Source organism: Aplidium turbinatum, chromosome 11, assembly GCF_918807975.1.
Source record: "Aplidium turbinatum chromosome 11, kaAplTurb1.1, whole genome shotgun sequence".
In the NCBI taxonomy this organism is placed as follows: Eukaryota; Metazoa; Chordata; class Ascidiacea; order Aplousobranchia; family Polyclinidae; genus Aplidium; species Aplidium turbinatum.
Genome location: NC_137482.1, coordinates 963,282 through 987,996, shown reverse-complemented (window position 1 = coordinate 987,996; position 24,715 = coordinate 963,282). Strand labels below are relative to the sequence as shown.

Genomic DNA, 24,715 nt, shown 5'->3' with positions numbered 1-24,715 from the left:
CTAAGAGTTTGCCAAAGTCGCTGATCGCAGTTTCAGCAAAACATTTTAAAAGTGAACTTCAGGGTTAGGGTTGATCGGAGTTTCCGCAAACATTTTAAAAAGGTTAGGGGTTAGGGTTGATCGGAGTTTCCGCAAACATTTTAAAATTTCTGGTAATGATCCTAAGAGTTTTTGTTTGTTTGTGGAAAAATTTAAAATGTTTGCGGAAACTGCGATCAGCGACTTCGGCTTTTTTAAAAAAAATTTTCTCGATCTTTTCAAGGTACGAACTGACGGTACGAATTGTTCATGGTACGAATTAGGTTGTGTTCTTCAAGTGGTTCGACAAAATCCCGTTTGGAGCTGTCATGAAAACCAGTTGCATCTGCATCGTTTTTTCTCAAGTAATTATAATCCTAGTGGGCCTGCATTCCCTTCATTGCTCACTATAAACGAAAGTCTTTTATTGCTGACATTTTTAGTAAGATTTTATATCTCACTAAGTAATTTTTATTTTAGTTCTATAGTACTTAGGCATTAGGCACCTGTGGAAATGTAACTTATTAAGTGTCATTCAAAATTTGCTTGCTTGACCAGACTTTCCTTACTTGAGGTTAAAAATCTCAAGTACCGGTAGGTTACGTATGTTATTCAACCACCATATATATACTGTTATGGATCCTACAGATCTACATGTTCTCCAACGTATAATACAACTGGTTTCATATGCACATTGTTGTCTATGTTTTGATTACAGAATTCAGTGTTTGTTGATTAAAATGCTGTGATTTGTATTGCCAAATGTCATTACTCTGTTGAAGGATACCATACTTTACTTGCCGCTGATAATGAAGACACAATTAGCATTGTCAATGCTTTGCATTGTTTACACAACATTAGTGGAAGAGTCAATGTTAGCACTTGCAATGAATGGAAGTGATGTTGTGAGTATTTGATTCAAAAGGTTTCTAAAGTCTAATTTGTGGTTATCACAAGGTATTGTAGGAAAGGTTGTTACCTGTAATAACATTTTTTTGTGCCATGTTACTTTTCTTGAAATTATACTTGTTGCTTCTTGAAACTTGGCTTTCCAATTGCAAATAAATTGCAGACTTCATTAAGTTAAGCTACCCTCTGTTTGTCATAGCTCATTTCTTGATTTTTACTTGAAACTATATAATATTATAGAAAATAGTTTAATTATATATTTGAAACATCATTCCATACAAATGAGGTTGACAAAAAGAACAAGTGTTGTACAGTATATGAAGACCAGATTGGAAAGTTTGAACATTGCGCGGGGGAGAAGAGTTTCAGCTGCTGCATTTGCGCGGCTGTCAACATCAAACGCTGGAAATTGCGCGGTTGTCAATATCAAACGCTGGAAATTGCGCGTTTGAAAATTATTCACAAAAACGTAAAGGAAAACGCTTACTGAAACCTTAACTTTGCAATTGCAATGCTGTCCTGCCTCGCTGAGCTTTTTTTGGAAATAGCATAACAGCTCAAGCTCAATAACTGCGCTAATCTTGACCACAGTTACTGTGATTCCACGGTAGGCACTTTAACATATCCCACTGGTCGACGCAATCATGCGTGACATATGACATCACTGATGTTGGTAGCGCTATCATGCGTGACATGACTGATTTGTGCGGAGGCTACGTAGGCTATTGTAGGCCTACTGAGTACTGACAACTTGTTGTGTACGTGCATTTTTTGGTTTTTTCATAGGTTACTACGACATTTTTTGATATCTGAATAAGGCTAAAAAAGCTAAAAGTTCGGAAAAGCATTCAATTCAAACCTTAAATCAATAAAAATAACCAGCCTTAATCAACTTCGCCTACCGTACTTCCTTTTAGTCAAGTATATTTCGTAATTCTGTTCTTGATCTGGTAAACACGAGTGTTGTAGGAGCACGTCACTACTTTGCACTCCTTGATGTCACAAAGGCGATGGATAGAAACGAAACAAAGGCTATCACAATCAAACAAAAGGCCAGGCTTAAAAAACTGTGTGTAGGGATGCCAAGCCAGCGTAGGCTACTAAAATATATCTTTTAAGTTTGGTTTGGAAAACAAGTTGCCTGAAAATTTTTACTTTCCACAAAATTTTTTTCTTCGGGATTGTGTCATTTTTTTGGAAGGTGCTTCGCGGTCCTAGAAAATTGTCTCGCGGTCCCAAAAGGACTGCAGACCCCAGTTTGAGAACCACTGGTATAACATAAGCTGTGACTTGATTTAACGTGCCATAGGAGCAAGGCATGGGATGGAAGCAGAGTTGTACGTTGACGCCGTCAATTTGACGGCGTCAACTAAGGCTAGCGCCGTCAGTTTATTTTTTAGTTGACGTAAGTGATAGCGCCGTCAAATATTTTGCCGATTTTAAGCGTCAAGCGCTATGCGTCATTTTTTGTTTTCATGGAAAATCTCGTTACATAATAAGAGTTTCACAATGTGTTCTGGCCAGCGCGACTCATACGAATTACCCGATTTCGCGTTGGTTGGAATAGCTACCTGGAATGCAAGCGGAAGAAGCTCGCCAAATGGTAGGTGATACTCATATCGTGATCAGTAGCGAGAACGAGGGATCAGAGAGAGAAAGCGAAAAATCAATGAATGTCATCGCGATGGTTGATGATACTTTATTTCAAGAGCTTTATGCCCTTGAAAAGAGCGATGCTGGTGCAGTGGACCTCGTTAAAAGATTTATATATGCTAAGCCATCGCAGCACGCTTGGAACAGTGATACCTTTCCGAGTAAACGTTTTCAAGACTTGTTTTTGAAATACAACACACCAATACCATTCAGCGCTGCTGTGGAACTCATGTTTTCACTTGGAAAGGACATTATGCGTCCCAAACGCAGCAAATTGTCAGACAAACGTTTTGAAATGCTTGTGTTTCTACAAGGAAAGAACTAATAAGCTAAAGCAGGTAGTTACAATACAGTCTCAAAACATAAAACCTGCTCTTTATTTATAGCTATTGTTAGCCTAAACTTGGTTGAAATACTTTCGTTTTGTGAGACCCTGGCTAAAATAGCGCTAGAAATTAGCGCTGACGCCGTCAATTTCTTTACGAGCTTACGCAGTACTTTACGCCGTAAAGTTTTTAGGCAATTTGCGCTGACGCTGACGCCGTCAATTTATTTCATTGACGCGTACAACACTGGATGGAAGGCATATTTTGGGATGGAAGATCCAAGGATGGAATAGAAGATTTGGATGATGGGATGGAAGAAGGTCTTCCATCCTCATTCCATCATTTATTTTTAATCTAGGCTACGTATCATGGCACAAAACAATTTTTAACTTAAATGCGTAAAATTTTGATATGATGGTCAGAAATAAAAACAACTGAACTGAACTTTCTATCCAAAACTAAATTTTGTTTCTTGAAAACAATGAAATTTTTTCTGCTTTTTTTAACAACGCGACCGACGACCGTTAGGCGTTGCAGTAGAAAACATTATTTTGCACGTACTTTCATTGCGGTTCGGTAATTTAAATGTGCTGCAGCGCTCTTGCATGATTCGACCAGTGCGCAAGACAAGGGGCTACATAAAATATTAAGAGTGACATGCACACTGCACAGTAACTTACAGTCTTTTTTAAATATTGAGCAATGTGTAAGGGCATAGCTAGGGGGCCCGCCACCCAATCCAACAACTTTATGAGAGATATATAGCAACTTTTGTACATTTTGGACAAATTTTTCAATAAATTGCGGCTAATTGAATTCACTTTAACAATAATTTAGCTGATTACGAAGTAAAACCAGTATTATTTAACATCATGCCAATTTTGAGAAAAAATTTTGACATTGTTGGTTCAAAAATGACTACCAAACAGGGCTATTTTTGGTCAAAATGTTCGGGGAAGACAAATTTTGCTTGGCATCTGTACTTCAAACTTTCCCCCCCCCCCCCAATCGAAAATCCTGGCTACGCCAATGGCAGTGTGGTAGCAAAAGGTTACTCTAATAAAACAGGTACAATAGGTTTAATGACGTGCTCTTCAATCACATAATTACAAAACATAATACACGAAAGAATTTATTTACATTGCCAGACCCGGCATTATAACTTGCAAATTTACGTTTACATAAATGCACTGTTAAATATCATCTTCATTATATTATAACTTACTGCGTCTGGTTACACTGTAATTGTAACTGGTAGAGTATAGTACGGTAATGAAATTGGTAGCCTACAGTCTGTAGCCTACACAGGGAGATCACAATAATAGCAAAAAAATTATGTCTAATGTTATTTAAACACTCAAGAGCCAGATATGAAGGCGGCAGGCTATTCATGTTTTGCATCGATAAATCCTGGTAGGCATCATCCACGTTGTTTGAATCAGGCGGTGGTAACTTCTTTAGTGGTTTCGTTGGTGATTTCGATAAATCAATGAATGCCGGATTGGATTTGGATGTTGCTGTTTTCGGGTTTGTTACTTTCCTAAAAAGTGGAAGTAGACACGAAATCATTAACCGAATCAGCCACGACATGTAATCAATTTCCTAAAAAGTTGTTATCATTATCTAAGTTAGACTACTATTATACAAGATACATTCTATAAATCTATAAGTTACAGTTATACGTTGGTCGTCGAGTTATTAGCCTATATTACTGTAAAATTCGTGAATGTTACATAATTAAATTGTCTTGTTTCTCTGAGTTTGTCCTGTTCAAAAAAACAGTTTGCGCTGCGGGGCAGAAAATGATGGTTCGGCACAGACCAAAAAGTATTTGTTAGAAACAAGGCTAAGCTAAAACAAAGTTGAAATCAGAAACATAGTTTGACCACACTTCAGCAGAAAAACGTACGGCATTTTACCAGACTTAGGCTACTTGGAAGTGAGGGTAGGCTACGTTGATAAGCCTTCAACCGTTCAACGCCTCTTTTGCTAGCGGGCTGTGTTCTGAGACAATTTTGTCCGTTGAGACATTGCAATTCTTGTGAACAGAACCAATGTGTGTTTTTGATGTTGAAGTATTGAATCTTCCTGGAACCAAAAGTTACTTTTGCTTTGCTCAAATCAAACTAAGCAAAAGGACATCGGCGTTTTTTATGTCCGCTTTTCGTTCTTTTTTTACTTAGGCCTACTCCTCCACAAATATCCTGTTTTGATCGCCGTTTAAGTACGTCTGAAAAATATGAAAATCATTAAATAACGACACCAGTTTGTCAATGGGTAGCCATCATAGGCGTAAATCCCGGAGAGAGGAGAATTATTCCCCCTAAAAGTTTGGTGGGGGGATGCAAATATTCCCCAAAATTTTCTCTTTTTCAGTAACGTCTTCACAATGATCTGAGACTGGTGAAAAACTTCAAGGTAGGCTACTAGGCCTATTCATGATACTGACTCAGTCTGTGTAGCCTACACTCGTACAGTATCTATGCTGTAGGCCTAGTAGGCTATAGGCCTACACATACACAGCCTAGCTAGCTCTATTATTATGACAACGTAATAGGTTAACATAGGCTAGGCTATAATTAACTTTTCTAAACCGGAAGGATACCACTAGCCTAAGCTTATCATGCCTAACTGTACGTCGAAGCTCAGCGAACTTTGTCATTGCTACTCAAGTTCAACTGTAAATCAACGGATTACCTAATTTTAACTAAAAGAATTGAGAACTAACTCACTCACTGCACTCACGTCCAATTCCCAAAATGGCGAAAATAGAAATCAAGCGACAGAAAGGCGCGAATGGGAAAGAGAGTGAAAAGGGGTTCCTGGTGGCGAGTGACGACGGAAACTAGCTGATCATCGTTATTCCAGTCATTTTTAGAACTTTTGTAAGGAAATGTTAATAATATTTTGTTTAAAATTGCTAAAAACAACAATTCCCTTTTTAAGACAAAATTTCCTTGTAAAATTGTTAAAAATCCTTCCGATCTTCATTTCCTTTTTTTATCCTTCGAAGCGTTGAAAAATCCCAATTTCGGGATAAAATCCTTCAAAGTGAAAGCACTGCAGGCGTGCAGGGGTGGGCAATTTTCGTTGTTACGTCACATAAGGTGAAACAATGGAACATAAATTGTTTATTTTCTCGATTCAACAAAAACTCAGGAGTGGTTTTTGCATAAAACGATAGAATTGTTGCAATTATTTAGTTGCATTCTCGCGGCTGGCCGGAGCGATTTGCGCGGCTGAGGTTGTGATTTTTAGAGAATTGCGCGGCTGCGCTTGTGATTTTTTGTGAATTGCGCGGCTGACACCGCGGCTGGAAATTGAAGTGCGCGGGGGATTTATCCCCCGCGCAGGCCAAACTTTCCAATGTGGTATGAAGATTTTGTTTTGTAATGCCCTTGCAAACGTGAGTCATAAAAATGCCATGAAATATAATTGTAAAATAACGTAAGTTTAACTTACATCAAATATATATAGTTATTACTTTCTAAAACCTCTACAGCATGTTTCACTCCAAAAGGGGGATCATCAGAAGGTCCTTATACAAATAGACTTTAACTAATATATATATATGAAATAAATCAGTTCAACTTAATTTTTTTTTGTTTTTTTAGACACCGACTATGAATTCAATCATTTACCAGATTATGCAAGACCCCTCTGAGGGAAGCGCGATGGATCCAAGTAACAATGTCACTGGATCTAAAAATAATGTTTTTGACAATTCAACCCAAAGTATTGAAGATGTTATGAGTGGTAATGGTAGCAGCATTACCACACCTGAATATAATATTTTCAACGATTCAAAACAAGGCAATGAAGATAATGAAATGAATAACTCAGCGGAAAAGGATAAAATCGATGGAACAAATGAGGATAATACTCTGATGTTATACACCAATGGTATGTGGTTATTTAAGTTTTTTTTATAGTTTTTTGATAAGGCATTGATCGACAAAGGGTTTGATTTTACGAGGTGTTTGTTTAAGTGTATTGTATGATGCTGTTTTTTTTTTTGCCGAGACTTTTCGGTCATTTGTCCGAAATGACTTGAAAAAATTTGGTCATTTTTAGTCATTTTTGGTCATATATAGTCAATTGACTATATATTTTTTCGGACATTTTGACCAAATTGACTATATTTTTTTTCGGACATTTTGCTAAAAAATCGGTCAATGACCGATAAATGACCGAAAAAAAAAAACCAGGTATGATGTGTATGTAACACAATAGTTTGATTTCATAGCTTGATATGTCCTGTACTTTTTCTCATTAAGTGTAGAAGTGATATTTTGCATAGTTTAAAAATGAGCGTAAAACACCTAACATTACTTTCTCAAAACAATAAAGGAACAGGCTGATAGCAGAGGGTAGCCAAGTTCAGAAATCGCAATGCTGTGGAAAGTTAAATTAAATTGGAAAAATTCAATTCAAATTTCAATTGTCAATTCATATTTTTAGGTGCCGGTACTAGTGTGTTTTTCTTCTTTATGGCCATCATCAGTCTCGTCATTCTAACTTATGTTGTGTATGAAAAAAGAAAAAGAGTAAGTTGACATAATGTGCTGTTTCATAAAATATCTTTTGTCTTGGCCACAAAAATTGCTATGAGAATATTCATGTTTTTCCATAAAGATTGGGCTTTCCGACACTTGATCCCCTATCAATCCAACTTCCAAGTGAATGCTCCCCCTAGCTTCAATGTATTGCCAATAAGCCATTGCTTGCATTCATCACTGTTGGGAGCAAATAGAATGGAGGGTGTTTGTTTATGTAGGTTCCTCTGGACATCTCTGAAGATCATTGAGCTGCAGTTGCTTGACATGGCAATTTTATATTTCAAGTGATCTTAACTTTATTACGGATGGTTACAAGTAAACTTTTGTTTTCAATACAAAATGTGCCTATTGTTTACTGCCAAAAATAGAGAGAAACAGAGGAGTCACCGCAGACAACTGGTCGTGGTCGACCCTGATGTTTCAGGATGAAGTCGTTAAACTAAAATGAAGAAAGAGATTGCACCTAGTAATAGTGTATATTGCTTTATTTGCCAAACCTTATTGGTTTGTAACACGAAACTCATAACAATGAACAATCTGAAAAGTATATAAACGTTGTTATCTTCGAAGAATCTTTCCTGTATTGGTTCCTTGTCTATGCAAGCACATGTAACTTTAACTTTTATTGCACAAACCACTTCATGTATCAGTGTGAGGTGGTTACTTGTTCGCATTTGCACCTCGCAGTCGTTTTTAAAATGAAACCCTGAAGTAAAGTGAATGTGGCTTGATGTCACAATATCCATCTGTTACACTTCTGGCCATACTTTACATCACATTTTGTCAATTATTTCTTCTTACAGATCAAATCGTATGTGAAAAGAAGTAAAGCCAAAGTGTCAGCCTCTAGGAGGCGCCATGGCAAGGGTTACAAATATGAGAAAATCAGCTCAGAAGATAGAGCAGCAGTCAATTCCTACATCTTTTGAAATCATCATACTGAAAAAAGCCCACACGACACACGTACATTCTTCACAAGATGTATGAATGTACAATTGTACATGAACCGTTTAAATTTTATGCTTTTGCAACGAAATGCTGACGAATGTTTACAAAACTACAAATCAAAGACAGGCAAGACACAACAATGTGTAGTGTGTGGTTAGTTTTAAGCAATGCTTTTGTTGCTCAGCCAAGTGGAGGCATTGCATTGTTTCCCCATATTGTGGAATGCTCTTGAAAAGAGATGGAAGTTTCTGAAAGGTAATCATCATTTTGAAAGAAATAGACGCTGATGTCTCTCAACCTCTGCTCTGATTTCTCGATGTTATTGAGGATGAAAAGTTATACAAGTATCCTTCATTTACAGTGCAACCGAACAATTAAACATAATAAGTAAACAAAATCAGTCAGGTTCGAAAACTTGTGTCAAATGAAGCTTTCGTGCTGTGAAGACGGCTTCTTTAGTATCTACAAATGCACAAGTAAATGAAAACATAGCGATTTAAAAGTTGTTGCTACCTTTTTATGTACTTGAGCTGTTTTAGATACTGAAGAAGGCGAAAGTGGCGACAGCTTATCAATAAATTATACAAGTTTCCCAACCGGACTGATTTTGTTTACTTCCATTTTGAATGTTGTTAACTTTTATGAATTCGTCGTTGCTTTTTCAAGAAATGATCATTCAATGATTTCGACTTCGTTCCACGGCGATTTTTGAAACAATCCAGCCATCTAGTGTAGTGAAGCAACCGTTTAGTTGAATGTAGTTGCTACCTCTTCTCCTTAAAGTCAGCACTCAGCAGCCTATTGCCACTTCGTAGCGCTGATCTAAATGCAGTGTTTTTGTCTAGTTGATAACTTAATATTTACACGAGGATATTTCTTTGCGAAAAACAATGTTAGCGATGATGTAGCAATCATAGTCTTAGACTTTACATCACATTGCAATGTGCACGAATTGTGTGCGACCACAGCTTTGTGGTTTCTGAATACCACATCACCGAGTACTTTCGTCTTTGGCGTGTTGCCCCAGGCAGTGCCTTACTACCATAAAGCCACAAACTTGTTTTTCAATACGTTTTTGTTATTACGATATTTGTTTTTTTGTTGCATTAGAAATTATTGACTTGATTGTAAAAATAGCTTTGTCCAAGTGTTGTTGTACGTACTCTACTTATTTTTTTAATTATTTGTGTGGTGTTATTTTAACTAATTTTTTTCTTATGTTAAGTCTTTGCATTATTTTGCTACAAATATCGCATCTTTTCATGAAGTTCAATCGACCGTATCTGAGCGAGAGTGAAGCTTATGTCGCCACTATGTAGCCTGACCATTTTGCCAATTAGTGACCACTTGCGCCAAAACAAGTTGGAAACATCGCCATGAGCATTGTAACGAAACGACACGATGCTTTCGAGACCCTTGCTCATCGGTTATCTTCCATGGAGCGGCAAAAAACAAACGTACTTTTTACGCAGTAACTAAATGTTGTTGCGATGTGCATGGGAATGTTCACCAACTTATTGATCTTGCCTACTCCATTGACTATATGCCGATTGGATTGTTCAAATATCGTATTGCGTCATTTCTTGACTTTTGTTTACCTTTCGTTATGTGACGTTTTACGCCCACCGCCTAGGGAGTCGTACCGTATTTGAACAACCGCTGGTCTATTCCAATACATGACGTCATTGTATTGCTGTTCATCTTTTATATCTGTGCATGTTGCCAGTGTGCAGTTGCTATGGCGATCAAAGACCGATTTTTGTATTTTGAACCTTCTTTGTGCCTCTTGTGTACCACACAGCCTACCGACCGCCCATGCACTGCCATTCTTATATCCTTCCATCAGCGTCCCGTAATGTTCATCATGTTACCAATTCATAAATTTGTTATTGTGCAGCTTTATAACGCTATTAAACCACATCTCGCCCAAGCAATGTAATGTGAGTATGAGCCATAACACTTCCGATGGTGCCATTGGCGCAAGCCCGGTAACCGAAGTAGTTAAACTGAGCATTGTCACCTGTAAACTATTCCTCTCAACCATTATAGGTCGGTCAATAGGAAGTTCCCATTGAGAGAATAATTTTGGCCCGGTACCAATGAAATCTACGGCCTCCAAATAATGGTATTTAAGAAATACGCCCCACGTCCAAAGAATACACGCGGTGGTTTCTGTGTATATAACGTTTTCCCTAAAATTATCCCGGGTCCAAAAGTGCCCCCTGAGGGCCCCCCTGTCAACGCTGCTTGATACAACTATATGTATTCCATGTCATGTTACAGCTGAGACCAATTAATTGCTATTTGAAACTGTCTCTACCTGGTACAGAACCCGGTCCTTCAACACGACTGCCGATCGAACTCATTCCAACTCAACAGTGTTTCCATGCTATAATAATAAACTACTAGCAATAAGGTTGAGCTCTTGTAATTGCACTTGACTTGCGAGCATCACGAATCTCTGGTAACAACAAAGCGCGAGATACTGTTCAAATATTGTTTTGACGTCATTTGCTTGGTCGATGACGTCACAGGATATTTGAACAGCCCCGTTCATGACATAAATTGGGCGATATGTACTCGGGTGGCAATTGTTCAACGATTCAATGCCAACGGTGATAAAAAGTAGAAGTTTGCAGGCGGGAAAAGGCGTTGACGTAAACTTGCAATGAAGCATTTATTGAGCATCAGAAGAAATGAAATTTACTCGCAGTTCTCACGCTTCGTAAAAGTTGCGTTTTCAGCAATATGTGTTTCTGAGCGCAACTCGTCCGAAGCTGTGAAATGCGACGACGCGACGTGTTCCTTCTAAAAGCATTCACATCACTGCATCCTTTCCAACAAGTGTAATAGTGGGGTTCAGTTTTCGCTTCGAGATCGAAAGAACACTAAGTTACTGTGACGATTGCAAAGGCTTTCGCAACATGTTTGGTCGACGTAAGACGGACGGCATTAGGAAGCAGTGCTCTGGAATCTCTACGCGCAGGCAGTAACGTGGTGAGTGGAATTAGTGGCAGCGGGATATTTGTGATGTGTTATCACGAGGGACGTCTCATTATTACGTCACAGTTCAGCACATAAAGGTGATGACGTAGAAAGGGTTTTGCCGCCTGGTGAGAAAGCAAGAAGTTTCGCTCCGATTTCGGTGAATCAGAGCCGTCAGTTGGAGAAAGAAAATACAACACGAGGAAAGGCACCCATTTAGTTTTCTAGATGACTTGTGGCTACAGAGTTGTTGTTTGTCAAAAAAGTTATACAAGCTTGAAACTTAATTTTTTTCAAGATTCACTTTAGTGGTCAAAACTTGCAGCTCTCTCAAACCAGCAGCCACACCCTATTGCCACGTCAGTGCACGATTGCCGGACTTAACATCTAAGGCAGATACGTTGAAAACAAATCAATCTACACAGTTTTAATCTCTCACAACTATGCCAAGCTAGCAAATCATCCCTTTTTGTATATTTATCCAACTTTTGTAGGAATGATCAAAAAAGGACTGATTTTCCAGCTGAGCTTCAGAACATAGAAAGAATTCCTTTTGAAAACATACAAACAATTCACAAATTGAACCATTACAAGAAGAGCATTTCAGTCCTTTACAAACCAAAATATTGTGAAAAGTTTTTCGTGTAGCTGAAGAAAAATGGCGAAGGTGTTTTCCAACCTGTTCATGTGAAGTTGTGAGCGCAACTGACACAATACGTTGCAACGTAACGCATCATACGCAACACGCAATTTCACTGGACCCTACGCTGATCAAATTGACGTAAATTTGCTGCTTAAAAAATTAAACTAGCGAGAAAACCTGATCAAAATTTGTAAGAACCAACACCCGATTTGCGGGTCAGATATCAGCTACTTTGATCTCGTTGGGATGAATGGAGGCTCGCGGACGACGATTCACTTTCTCCACTCTCCGGTTGGGCACCTTCCTCAGGGACGGGGCAGCTAAGTTCAGGAGCAGCAAGTTCAGGGGGGTATGCGTGTGCTCCTTCCACCCACTTCGGCTGGTCCCAAAAACCCCTGAACATTTTATGGATCATTGTCAAATCTAAATCAAATTGTTAAAGAAATGGGTAAATACATTTCTTTATCTTCTGATATTTCTGCATTGCTCAACACGCTTATTCCTGACGTTTAATTAAAAACGCATTTCAATAACTATGGACTTATGCTTTGCTTCTTAAACTGATCACAAAGTAATGCATTACATGGTAGTGTTTATAAAACGTTTTTATTTTAGAACGAATTATTAGAATTAATTGAAACAATCAAGACAATATCTGATGAGGTAGAGCTGATAAGATTTTATAAAAATAAAACGTTTTTGAATAACATAATTTTAATGCAATGAAAACCCAACTCTGCATTGCCCACACTAACTTGACGCAGCCTAATTGATGTCCTTACCTAGGCGGTGCAGAAGCGGGTCTCATGGACAAAGGCATTGGAGACCAGGGATTCTGGTATAAGTGAGTGTGTTTGTCCTCAGCTCTCCGCCTGAACTCTCCCCTCTGAAGCAAATGTAGATTAGGTTAGTTGTACAGAATTGGAAGATGGCGAGAAGGTGGTTTATTGGTAACTTTTATATTTTGGCCACATAATGAGAATCACTGGAAAAAGCATCGTGCTTGGTTTGATCAGCAGAGGAAGAGGAAAGGGTTGTCCCAAAACAAGATGGCTCAACACAATGACGAATGACAGTTGGATGGGCATGAAAGGGCTGAAGGAAGTTGAGAGAAATCGAGAGCAGTGGAGGAAGGTGATTTACAAAGTAACCAAGAGTCAACATCGAATGACCAAATGATGGTGACTTTTCGTTTGATTTTTTTTTCAAGTGGTTATCGTCAAATGAAGTCGACCAAACCAACTTCAGTAAGAAGCCGCAATTAAGTCGACGACATTCTGACTATGACAAAACTACTTCCACCTTCGCGTTACCACCTTACAGCAAGCGCGTGCTGCACAATGTTTAACTGACTTCCTATAGCCGAGTGGCGAAAGTCCTGGTATGACGCTCGAAAGGACAACAGTTCGATACCGCTCATGAGCATGCGGCTGCCTCTTTGGAAGAACACTTAATGACACAGCCTACTCAAAAGTGGACACAAAGATTCGCTTCCTTGCCTTACCGTCTACTTAATGTAAATCTTCAAACACCGTTTGAAAACCTGGATGCGACAAACATAATATACAAAATAGTTTTTAACAATATAATGAGGGTACGCCATCAAGTGACAAAATCTTCAGTAAAATTAAAAGAATGGCAAAAGTTGAGAAAAATCGGGAAAGCAGATTTGTAAAATCGTAGAGTGGAGACCAAGCAATCCATGTCAGGACTCAGGAGGAATACAGCAAAGAACATCACGTTGATATGAAGTAAAATACTACTCACTCTGATTTGGTATCCCGTCAAAGGCGGGGCAGGGTCGCTATAAAAAGGGACTCCCCATCCTATAGATCCCACCCGAGTGTGTTTGCGATATAGTTTCGGTGCATTCTTCCAGTCGGGTCTGTAGAGTAATGTATCTAGCAAGTGGCGTACGAAAATAGAATAGATAGCCTAAACACCGTGCACAAGCCTTCAGAACTGAAAGCAGAAGTGGATTGCAGACAGTGATGGGCATTATCGGCGATAATTATCGGCGATAAATTTTTATCGCTTATCGTTATCGCTCAATTATTTTTTCAGTTATCGTTTATTGTTCTCGCCAAAGGCAATATTTGATTATCGCCGATAATTAATCGCCGATAAATTTTATTTCGGATCAACACACAAGTGGAAAGACCATGAAAAGTAATATTTTTACTAGCCACCTAGTTAATGAAACTAAAATTAAAATCAGTTCTTCTTCAGTGCCTGAAGTATGTGTGCACAGGTCGTTATCAGGAGAGGGGACACGCCCCCCTGCAGCGACGGCTCCGACAACACAATAATTTTTAGAGTTGCAAATTGCAATGCAATGAATGCAACAAGTCTCTTGTTGTTTTGCTGCAATGGGCAATCGCGAGTGAATTTTACAATTAAAATGTAAGCGCACAGGCGGCACAACTTCCTTTGAAGCGAAGCGAAAGAAATTGGCAAATGGTTTGTGACAGTGTCCCAATACGAGGCCGCTTTTACATCGGAAACATGGTCTTTCGCGCCACCTCACGATCAACTATTTTATTCTTGTGTTTTCTTTTTTCGTTGGAAGTGTTAGTTTTTAGTAATTGTCGTAAAAAAATAAAATCTCTCTCGTCAAAACATGAAACTTACTGGTTTAAGCACATTAAATCTTTAGATGAGTAGATTAACTAAAATTGCAAGAACTTGCCTTGAGACGTGCGGTTACGTCACAAACTCAGGTTAAAAGACAAAACTCACACACAATAACAACACAAGATCGGTTATAGACTGTAAGATCGATTTTTTTCTAGCTTGGCAATATAACTTTAATCCAAACATAATAACCAAATGCATAAGTGCCATTTAACTTAAAAAGTTAACCCATTTGTGCCGAAAGTGAAAGTACTTAAAAAATTTTTCGGAAAATTTAAATATTGCATAATTATGACCTAAAAAACATATCACAATTATTTTTTTCCTAATTGTGTTTGTACTTTTTGAGAAAAAAGCCGTCCTATATATAAAACGCTAGGCAAATCCGTTATCAAATTTCACAAGTTTCTTGTGCGTAATGCTTAAGCGTTATTACATTTTACTTATCGCTCAAAGTGATAAATGGGAAACGTCTTGTTCATGTCTTGTCATGTCATTATTGTCATCGAGCATTTTATTGAAATGAAAGTTCAAAAAATATGAAGATGAAAATTAGCAAAGTAACACAACATCACTAAAACAAGTCATTGCAGAATATGATATTGCTTGAAGCATTTGACATGCAGACCGACATCATATTTTTTGCATTTTTGCATCTTGTAGTAGTTTTTGCATGACAATAGGCGCATCGAGTTGCGTAGTAAAATTATGCTAAATACAGTATAACCTTTCTCATTTACTGTACCTATGCGACATAGCCTACCTCAATCAAATATTTTTATTCCCACTAATACAATGCCTACATTGTAATTCTTATCTCAACAACTCAGCGTTCTGTTATTGCTTTAATGATGGTGTTCACAAAGAAAACAAAAAAAATATCTGAAATTATCAGTAAATTACAATAATTATGTTATTGTTCTTAAACAAACACGACTAATTTGACAAGCTTGATAGATTTCACAGTATGCACATTTTTACTACCAATAACGCATAAGATTACTGATAAATTTTCAAGCATTTTGCGTTTTTGGGAATTTTTTCAATTATTGCTGACTTTGCTGTAAACAGCCCTTTAAGCAGAAAGCAAAATACAAAGTTTGGAATTTTTTATGGTATTTTCATTTGATTTAATTATTTTGCCTACTGCACGTAAGCGGCAGTGTAACTCAATTGATAAAAGCATCCAACTGGTATCTGAAGGTATAATTATAAGCACGGCGGTTACCTCAGTGATTTGATTCTGGATCAAGAGGTTGAAGATTCGATACCCAGTGCCGCTATTGCGATTCTATTTATGCATAACTTACAAAAAGTTTTGTCCCTTTACAGTAGGTATATTATGTTCGATTTTTCGGCATGTTGATGAAAACAGTTTGTGCTGCATGGGATGGGGCAGCGCTAATCAAGAAAAAAAAAAATTATCGTTATCGGACATTATCGGCGATAATAATTTATCGTTTATCGTTATCGCTTAGCCTAACTTTTTTTTGATTTATCGTTTATCGTTATCGCTTTAGGCATTTTTCGTTGATCGATTATCGTTATCGCTTAACTGAAAAATGAGTTATCGCGCCCAACACTGATTGCAGATAATATGTTACTTCTTGCATTCATCAAATGCTGGCGTTTGCACAACAATCTAACCTCTTAGTGTAATTTATTTAGTCTTAAATGGGTCCTATATTTGCCTAAAAGGTTTCTTGAAGTGTTTTTATTCAATTGTTCAAAAGTGTTTTCTATAAAAATCTTTAAATATGAGAAAAAAAAAGCATTTTATCAAGCAATGCGTAAACACAATTCATTCTTTCAAGCATTGTATGGAATTTTTTATATGCCATTGAGATTTAATAATATTTAGCCTATTGGCGGGAACTACTGTTATAGTGGGAAAGAGGACTGCAATCTGCACCGGCAACCTCACTTGAAGCGGGAATAAAACCGGGAAAACAAGATTGGCGGGAAGTTCTTTATCAACTACCAATGTGCTCACGTTGAGGTTGCAAGATGATAAAAGCCACTGGACACTAAATGTTTGAAGAAATATTTCAAGCAAATGCAGATCCCAAACACCTTTTTATCTGCAATGGACTGTGCAACTTCAGTCTTCAGTTCTGAAGGCATGTGCAATTGTCAAGGCTAGGCCATCTACTGTAAATTCGTAGACCAAGATTTAAGATTATGAAAATAAGCACACATATTTGATGATTTGACTAATAACTTTATTACCCCAAAAAGATCTTCAGCACCAGAGGGTTTTATGTCCTGTTGTTAGTGTCAATCAACCATGTCAATCTTTCCATCCAGAATGCCACATGTGACCCTGGCTGCAATTCTTAGTATAATACGTTTAAAAGTATATATAATGTATTCTGGGTGTTGCTTTTAAACGTACCGTACCACAATGATCTTAAACCAATAAAAATATCAAATTAAAGCACAGACCATGACGTCACTGACCTGCATAAATATGCCAGCTCACTAGTCCCCTCATGTGACATGGTGCCAATTCCGACATATCTATGCTCTTCCTCCACGTAAACCCGTTGATCTCTAATCCCATCCGGCCCTGAAGGATATGTCAAATTGTTAAGATAAAGCAACACATCAAATCTCAAGTAAATCCTGAGTCTTCATAAAATTTCTATCCCTATAAAGTAATATCTATGATGGCTGCATGGTCGAGGGGTGAAAGAATCTGATCAATACTACAAAAATATGTCGATTTGACACTGCTCTGTACTCCAGAGCACTAAGCAATGTCTTGACAAGACACTAAATGTTATGCCAAAATAATGGGTGCAGTTGACTCAATGTTTATATCTATATGTCCATTTACTGCTTCAAATTGTCTGTTAGTTAGGTACATTCTCATCGCAGTGTCGGCCTACTAGTAAAACGTCTCCGTAAAATATTTATTGAGAAGCTAAATGTAAATAAAATTCAATTTCTTTTTTTTCATTGCTGTTGCAAACATGTCGAGAATAAGAAAGTAAACACAGAATTGTGGCACCGAGAAAATATGAGGTCATGTAAAAGTTGTATGTATATAAACATTTTAAAAACAAAAACTAGCAGTTTCATCAGCCTAGCAAAATCGGTAAATGTTGGTTTCCACAAATACGTTAAAATGAAGAAATTAAAACATTTCACAAACTGTAAGTTAAACTAAAGATTCCTGAGACGTCATACTTAAAAATGCTTCTATTTCTGTAAATGTATTATGTATCTGGGCAATAGTTAACTAATATGAAATGACAAACATTCTCTCAGACACCAAATCAACCAATTTTTATATTGATTCAATGTTAAATCAATGCAAATATAAATCAAATAAAGTTATTACAATTGGACTTGGCTAAAGAAATATGTAAGTTCAATGTCATTGTTCAAAGCATTGATCTTTTAATGCAGATCACCAATAAAAGAAAAGGTTTGCTTGACATACCAGAATTTGTTTTGAAAACTTTAGTAAAAAAGTTTTGTCATTTTACAATCTTCATCTTTTCAGAAAATTGCGGAAATGATCTCAGTAACACATTTATAAAATCCGACTTTTCAAAAACATGAATTGAATAAACTGTGCATTTTAATTGTTGAAATAATTGTCACAAATAAATTGTTAAAACATTGGAGATGTTTATGCAATGGTTTGGAATTTTTGTGAGCTTAGCTGGTATAAATTATTCAAACTATTTATATCATATATAAATCAAATATAGTTATTACTATCTGAATCCTTAACAGCCTGTTTCACCTTTAACGGATCATCAGAAGTTCTTATTCAAATAGAATTATCACCATACATGTCCATATGGGCACTATCTCAGAGTGGGAAACAGTGAACACTGATTGACTTGTCCCCAAACTTTTTGTTATGCGCTTGCAAAGCTTTGTGTTGACATGACGCTTACAAATGTTTTGACCATCAATAGATTCTATTTGAATAAGAACTTCTGATGATCCGTTAAAGGTGAAACAGGCTGTTAAGGATTCAGATAGTAATAACTATATTTGATTTAATTCGCTCTACTTTGCTTTTTTGCTTAGCATTGAGCACTTTTTGTTTTTATATTATATATGTCATATTATGTAATCAAAACAAAGTAACTTTAGTGGGTTTAACATGTTTTATTACAAAGAGATATAACATAATTAAAAAATCAACTCTAACGTCTTCGACACATACGTGTGTCCTCATCAGGATCATCTTCATGTGTCATCTCATACACGTACATGCTGAAAACGTTTTAGTTAATGTTGTAATTATGTTATATCTCTCCACTAAAGTTACTTCGTTTTGTTTATCTATGGTTCAACAAAGCAATTCTCTACCAAAGCTTTGGTTTTATTTATCGCAGTGGCTATTCTTCCAGTACCGTATATGGTATATATAGTGTCTGAGGTTATAGTCAGGGCCCACAAGAGAGGGGGACAACCGGTGCATTGCACCGGGGCCCGGTGAGTTCAAGGGGGCCCAACAAAATGTCTAATTTCACGCGATAAAAAGATTGATTTCAACGATTTTGCATAAAATATTGTTTTTATATTAGTTCCGTATGTCGAATGGGGCCCCCTTATGGGTAGCCTAGGCTATGCCCTTTTTAAAAATACAAAATTTTCAATTTTTTGAGTTTAGAGGGGCTCGACAAAATGTTTAAATTTGTGTGCTCAGGTCGATTTTGCATAAAATATTGTTTTTTATATAAATATATATTAGTTTTGTATTTTGAATGGGCCCCCTCATGAGTATGCCCTTTTTTAGAACAACAATATTTTTATTTTTTGCGTTCAGGGGGCCAATATAATGTTTAAATTTGTTTGATAAGGTCAATTTTGCATAAAACTTTTTTAATATTTTGAAGTTGGTATTTCTTATATGAAGAATATTTCTTAATGTCATGAACAATAGCAATGCATTCATCCTAAGTTTGCTGCCCTAGTCTCTGCAGATTTCAAGGTCAGAAATGGTATTGTATGTTAATGTAAAGCTGTAAGCACACGTATGCAATGCTATGTCAGCCATGTCGGATAGTATTTCAATTTTTATCTTCGAAATGGCTGATTTTTCCCACTTGTTGCCATGGTTACAATCAGGTGTTGCCAGAGTTAGGAAGGGTTAAAGTTAGGAAAGGTTAGGGTTTTGATCTTTGTCCAGGACTAAAAAAAATATCCAAGATACAAGTTTTTGTTTTCAACAGCTATGATATAAACTTTTCCTCAAATTAGGGCAGAATTCCATATCTGACAACGCTATTGAGGCTATATTTACACTATGTAGTGTTTTAGCATTTTACAGCATTTTATCTTTGTGTATAACTAGTGTGTATCTGTAAATTTAAAGATATATTTACAATAGTGCATTGTTTGTGAAATAATGGAGTGTTAATACTTTAACCTAATTTATCCTTTGTAAGAACGCGCACCGCAAATTTTGCTTTTGATTGGTGAGATATCACGCGACATGTCGCGCTGGGAGGCCCGGCAGCAACATCTGCACCGGGCCCAACAGGGCTCTTGGAGGCCCTGGTTATAGTCACTGTAAGTTACTCAAGCATGGGATATCTTATTCTTTTGCATTTTCTTCAACAAAAAGTTTATTATCTTTGAACTCGTCAATTTGCTTGTCTGCTGATATGGTTCATAATCCCTTGTGACTATGAGTGAGATTACATATATACAACTTTTGTTCGACACAGATCAGAAACACTTTTTTCACAAACTTGATTTTAAATTTTCATGCTTTTTCAATTGTGAGTAATAAAGTTTCATCGTATGAATGTTTTAATTGTGTTGCAAATATTGTTGCCTCCCTGATAAGGTGTGACGGCAATCATAAATTGAACTTATGTCTTCATTACAATGTATGCATGCTGCTACTTAGCCTTGATGGCTGCTATGGCACAAAGATTTCAACAGTCATTGTTTGATAACGTAAAATATTATTGGTTGGTCGTTTGGATAAAATGAGCTCATAATTTCATTTCAGATACTTTTGCGCCTTGCTGTCTGTATACAACTATAGGCTGTATCTTCAATTTTTGTTTTTTTATTTTTTGTGATTTAAGTACATGGACATTCTTCTCTAATGCATACAAATAAAAATAATAATTTTAGCATTTTGGTTTTCTTATATTTTTTATTGGTGCCACTTTTATGCATCTACCATGCATGACCGATCTTAAATTTCACAAGATATGTCTAAGTACATATGTCATGTTCGAGTGATATACAGTGATCATACAGTAGACTCAGATGCTATTGTCACCATATGTGGTCAGTATAGCCTCTTTATTTATTATTAAACTTATTATAATTATTAATTTATTATTAAAACCTTGCGATTCATATGAAGTAAAGAGAACAATTCAACAAATCCACTTGCATACAACAGGCACTACAGTATAACTAAGATATATGCTAGCATCAAAAAGTATATGTGTTAGACGTATATTTTCAGAATAAGGTTACGTAAGGTAGGTAATAAGGTAATGTATACGAGATACATTGTTCATTTGTAGTGTTCATGAAACAATGACAGCAAGAAACAATCCGATTTCATGAGGGACAAAATTAAACTTATATGTCTCATATTCTTTGTTTTTGCATAACTAATATTTATTAATCATAATAAGTTTATAGGACGTTTGTTAGCTTTCTTTAAAATACAATTTTGTAAACTCTATGTCATGGGCTACTGTTTAAACATTGCCACATCTACTGTGGCGCACATTCTTACAGAACTATCACATTCAAAAATGTAGATTAGATGCTTTTTAAAGTTAATATTTGGATCACTATCAAATATTGATTATTATGAAGGATATTCACATTTAATTATTTACCACTAAAGAGCATTCGACGACCAGTATTGTTGATCCCTTCTGGCCAAATGTATCTTTTGGTAATTGGATCAAACATATCACTGTTAGGATGAGTTAGAAAGTGCGTCATCTTGTCTTTTGTTACTTTTTTGTATCTAATCCATTAATTGTAATTAAATTACATCAACAAACATACTTTAATTACGCCACCTAATTTATCAATGATATCAAATTACCATTGGCACAACACTTAAACGAATTTGATATGAAATTTTGACAAAGACATCAAAAGCTTGACTGGCATGAGCAAATTGCCTAGTAACCATTTTAAGCCACTGAGGGCAGCAGAGCTACCTTAATTTTGTTGAAAGTGCAGGGGACGCATGAAATATTCAAAAATAGAGTAGCCAAAACTTGCTTTTTTATCATGATCAGGGGCACCGGAACGATTTTTGACTGGGGAGGCAGGATTATGAAAAAAAGAGCAGTTTTGTTTAGTAAAAAGCCAATATTTTTAAAAGTTTTAAGATAAGATTTAGTTATAGCCTAATGCTCTTCTATCAGCTCACTATTGAGAAATGAGAGCCTACAGGTGTCTGGTATACAAAGAAGGGAATCATGCTATATGTTATAATGATGTAACCTACTGTGTTGCAGAATTTTGTGCCCTGAATAATATTTTGAGGCAAAAATGAAAGATTATAATTAGTCTAAAAGCGAATAGCAGAAATTATTGTATTGCAAAATGTGCACTAGCTTACATATGACCTTAAAAGGGCACCTTTCTCCCTACCTTTCCATCTACATATATATTGAGGGCTAGCGCCCTGCCCCCCCCCCCCCCCCCCGCTTCCGGCGCCCCTGATCAGGGCCGTACTCCCGGATCGATGAGAGGGAGCACTGTTGAAAAAAAACTAATTTTAGTCTTTCTAGTTTTTTAACCGTTTAAAAAATAAAAAAAGGTAGAAACTCGATAATCAATAGCTAAATAAATTCTGAAAGGCCGTAGGCTATTTACTGTTTTCCAAACCCCGACTTCTAATTAGGGGCCCACTCATATTTATTAGCTTGTGCAGCGTTTTTTGGCTGGTAATTTCACAATTTTTTTTCCAATTTTTATAAATTTTCTATGCTCGCTTCGCTCTCTCCGCCATATTTCGTTCATCTCTGCGATATTGGGCAAGCATAGTTGGGATTAAGGGAGAGAAAAGTTTTTTGTGTCTAAAAAAAAACTAACAAAATGATGTAATATTTCAACCTAAACTCTGTTCACTCAAATGTTCACGCAAAATATAGCCTAATGCATATTCTGTTTCTGAGTTTTTTTAATGCATGTGGATGCATTGCAGACCTTGCAGACATCGAGAAACTGTGGATTATCTGCGACAAGAGAGATGATCAGTCGTATTATGGCATGCTACAAAATGTTGAGAGAAAAAATTGCTCGGTCTGTTTTTATTTCTGATCAGTGCAGAGAAAATATTGCATGCTAACGCAGCAAAGGTTTAGAAAAGGTTGAAAATAACCTGTTTTTTCAATCAACCAACAAACCTATTTATAAAGGCTACCATATGTTCTCTTTTCTAAATTGTTGCATGTTGATTACTCTGGAGGCCCAACTACCAAATAACAACATTTTTTTAGTTATAACTAGAGATATACCGATATATCGGCATCGTTATCGGTGATATCGGCCATTTTTTGAGTATCGGTATCGGCAAAATTTGGCCGATACTGTGGCCGATACTAAACATGTAAAAAAAGGCGTTTGCTGCAGATTTTCTGCAGAAGCAAAGATATAGATTTTTTAAAGTAGTAGCCTAACTAACATCACATTGAAGTAGAAAAATAACAACCTGTTCAAATTTTTGATACCTCACACTCCCATGACTTCATGCGTGCACCTTTTGACATTGTTTGCTTACAGTGATTCTTTCACTCAAACAAAACGTTTTCTTTCAGCAGTTTTGCGTTGTTCGATTCTTAAGTTGTGAAGGAGACTCAATTTCTCCAATATTTATCATTTGTGTTTCTTTTTTACTCTCAGCAGAGGATAAAACCAGGCCAAGACTACCGAGGTAGCAAAAATGAATAATTATTTGCATCGTTTTTACCTTTCAATTTTTGTCGATGTCAATTCTTGCTACAAAACGGCTGCCTTCTTCTTCTTCTTTCGTTTGAGACTAGATCAAATTTCGGGGCAGGTGGTGGAGAGCCAGGTGAGTGCAGCTTCGTCCAGCGTTGCTATACCATGCGTTCCATTTGGTGCCTTGTAGATGGGACATTCGAAAAAGACACGGTCAGCAGTTTGTTCCTCCACGCCGCATTCGCAGGCCGATGAGGGAGCCAGACCCCACTTGTGCATGTTGGAATGGATGAGACCGACTCCGGTTCGGATTCTGTTGAGCTTGACCCAAGTCGGCCGAGGCAGGTCCATACCAGGGGGGCGCGCCACCGGGTGGGGTGTAAACCCATGTAGTTTGGTGTCGGTGGCGCACCACGATGCATTCCAAGTATCTTCCATGAAGTGTGCTGCACTGATGGCATGATTGCTGAATGGATGTAGTAATTCAACAGCAGCTAACGGCTGCCGAGAAACATATGCTTGATTGGATGGTCTAAATGGCTAGCGTGGAAGCTACACCGTTATGATTAGCGAATCGCAACAGCTCGCTGTACTAATGAGTGCTCAGCCTTTATTGTGCTGATAGCCGGGAAGGACACTCCTTTCTTCACAATGAGGTTGTCATCTTAGGCGCAACAAGACCATTATTGATTAGTTTAATGAGGATTCGTAGTCCCATTGCTTTCATTTTGAGCCTACCTGGGTAGTCTTGGCCTGGCAAAAGCTTTTCAACCAAACGACAAGCGCCCTTAGGTTGCACATTATTTGTCGAATAGTTTTTGTACAACTACACAAATCACTTGTTTTACATCTTATTATCAATTATGATAGCCTATTTGGAGAGTTTGCGCAAACACTTTATTAATTTTTCAGAAACCCCAATTATGATGTAATGTTTCTTCCCTTATACCCCAGTCCCCAATACTCAATTACGGTGGCCTTTCATTACTAAAACCTACTATTATGACACAACAATGCGGTTGAGATTGGAGTCTTGAATCTTTAATAAATTATGCCAATTGAAAGCCTTTTTTAATAGTTTTATGCAAATAAGGTAAAACTTAGCATTTGATATAGCCTAATTCCTTGCA

General features: G+C 37.0%; 2 protein-coding genes across 2 annotated transcripts; one reads left to right on the top strand and one right to left on the bottom strand.

Annotated features, from left to right (window-relative positions):
- The first annotated feature begins 805 nt into the window (after window positions 1-805).
- LOC145779889 (uncharacterized) lies at window positions 806-10,337 on the top strand. The gene is made up of 4 exons (XM_082591561.1): window positions 806-923; window positions 6,521-6,809; window positions 7,368-7,453; window positions 8,269-10,337. Exons 1-4 carry the CDS (start codon window positions 828-830, stop codon window positions 8,392-8,394), a joined length of 597 nt encoding a protein of 198 aa, XP_082447687.1. The 5' UTR covers window positions 806-827; the 3' UTR covers window positions 8,395-10,337.
- A 488-nt stretch (window positions 10,338-10,825) lies between these two features.
- LOC145779461 (protein SPMIP2-like) lies at window positions 10,826-21,772 on the bottom strand. Its single transcript, XM_082591056.1, has 5 exons — window positions 21,521-21,772; window positions 17,136-17,244; window positions 13,809-13,926; window positions 12,824-12,927; window positions 10,826-12,436 (listed from the first exon to the last, which is right to left on the bottom strand). The coding sequence occupies exons 1-5, from the start codon at window positions 21,627-21,629 to the stop codon at window positions 12,265-12,267; spliced, it is 612 nt and encodes a 203-aa protein (XP_082447182.1). The 5' UTR covers window positions 21,630-21,772; the 3' UTR covers window positions 10,826-12,264.
- Window positions 21,773-24,715: the final 2,943 nt, after the last annotated feature.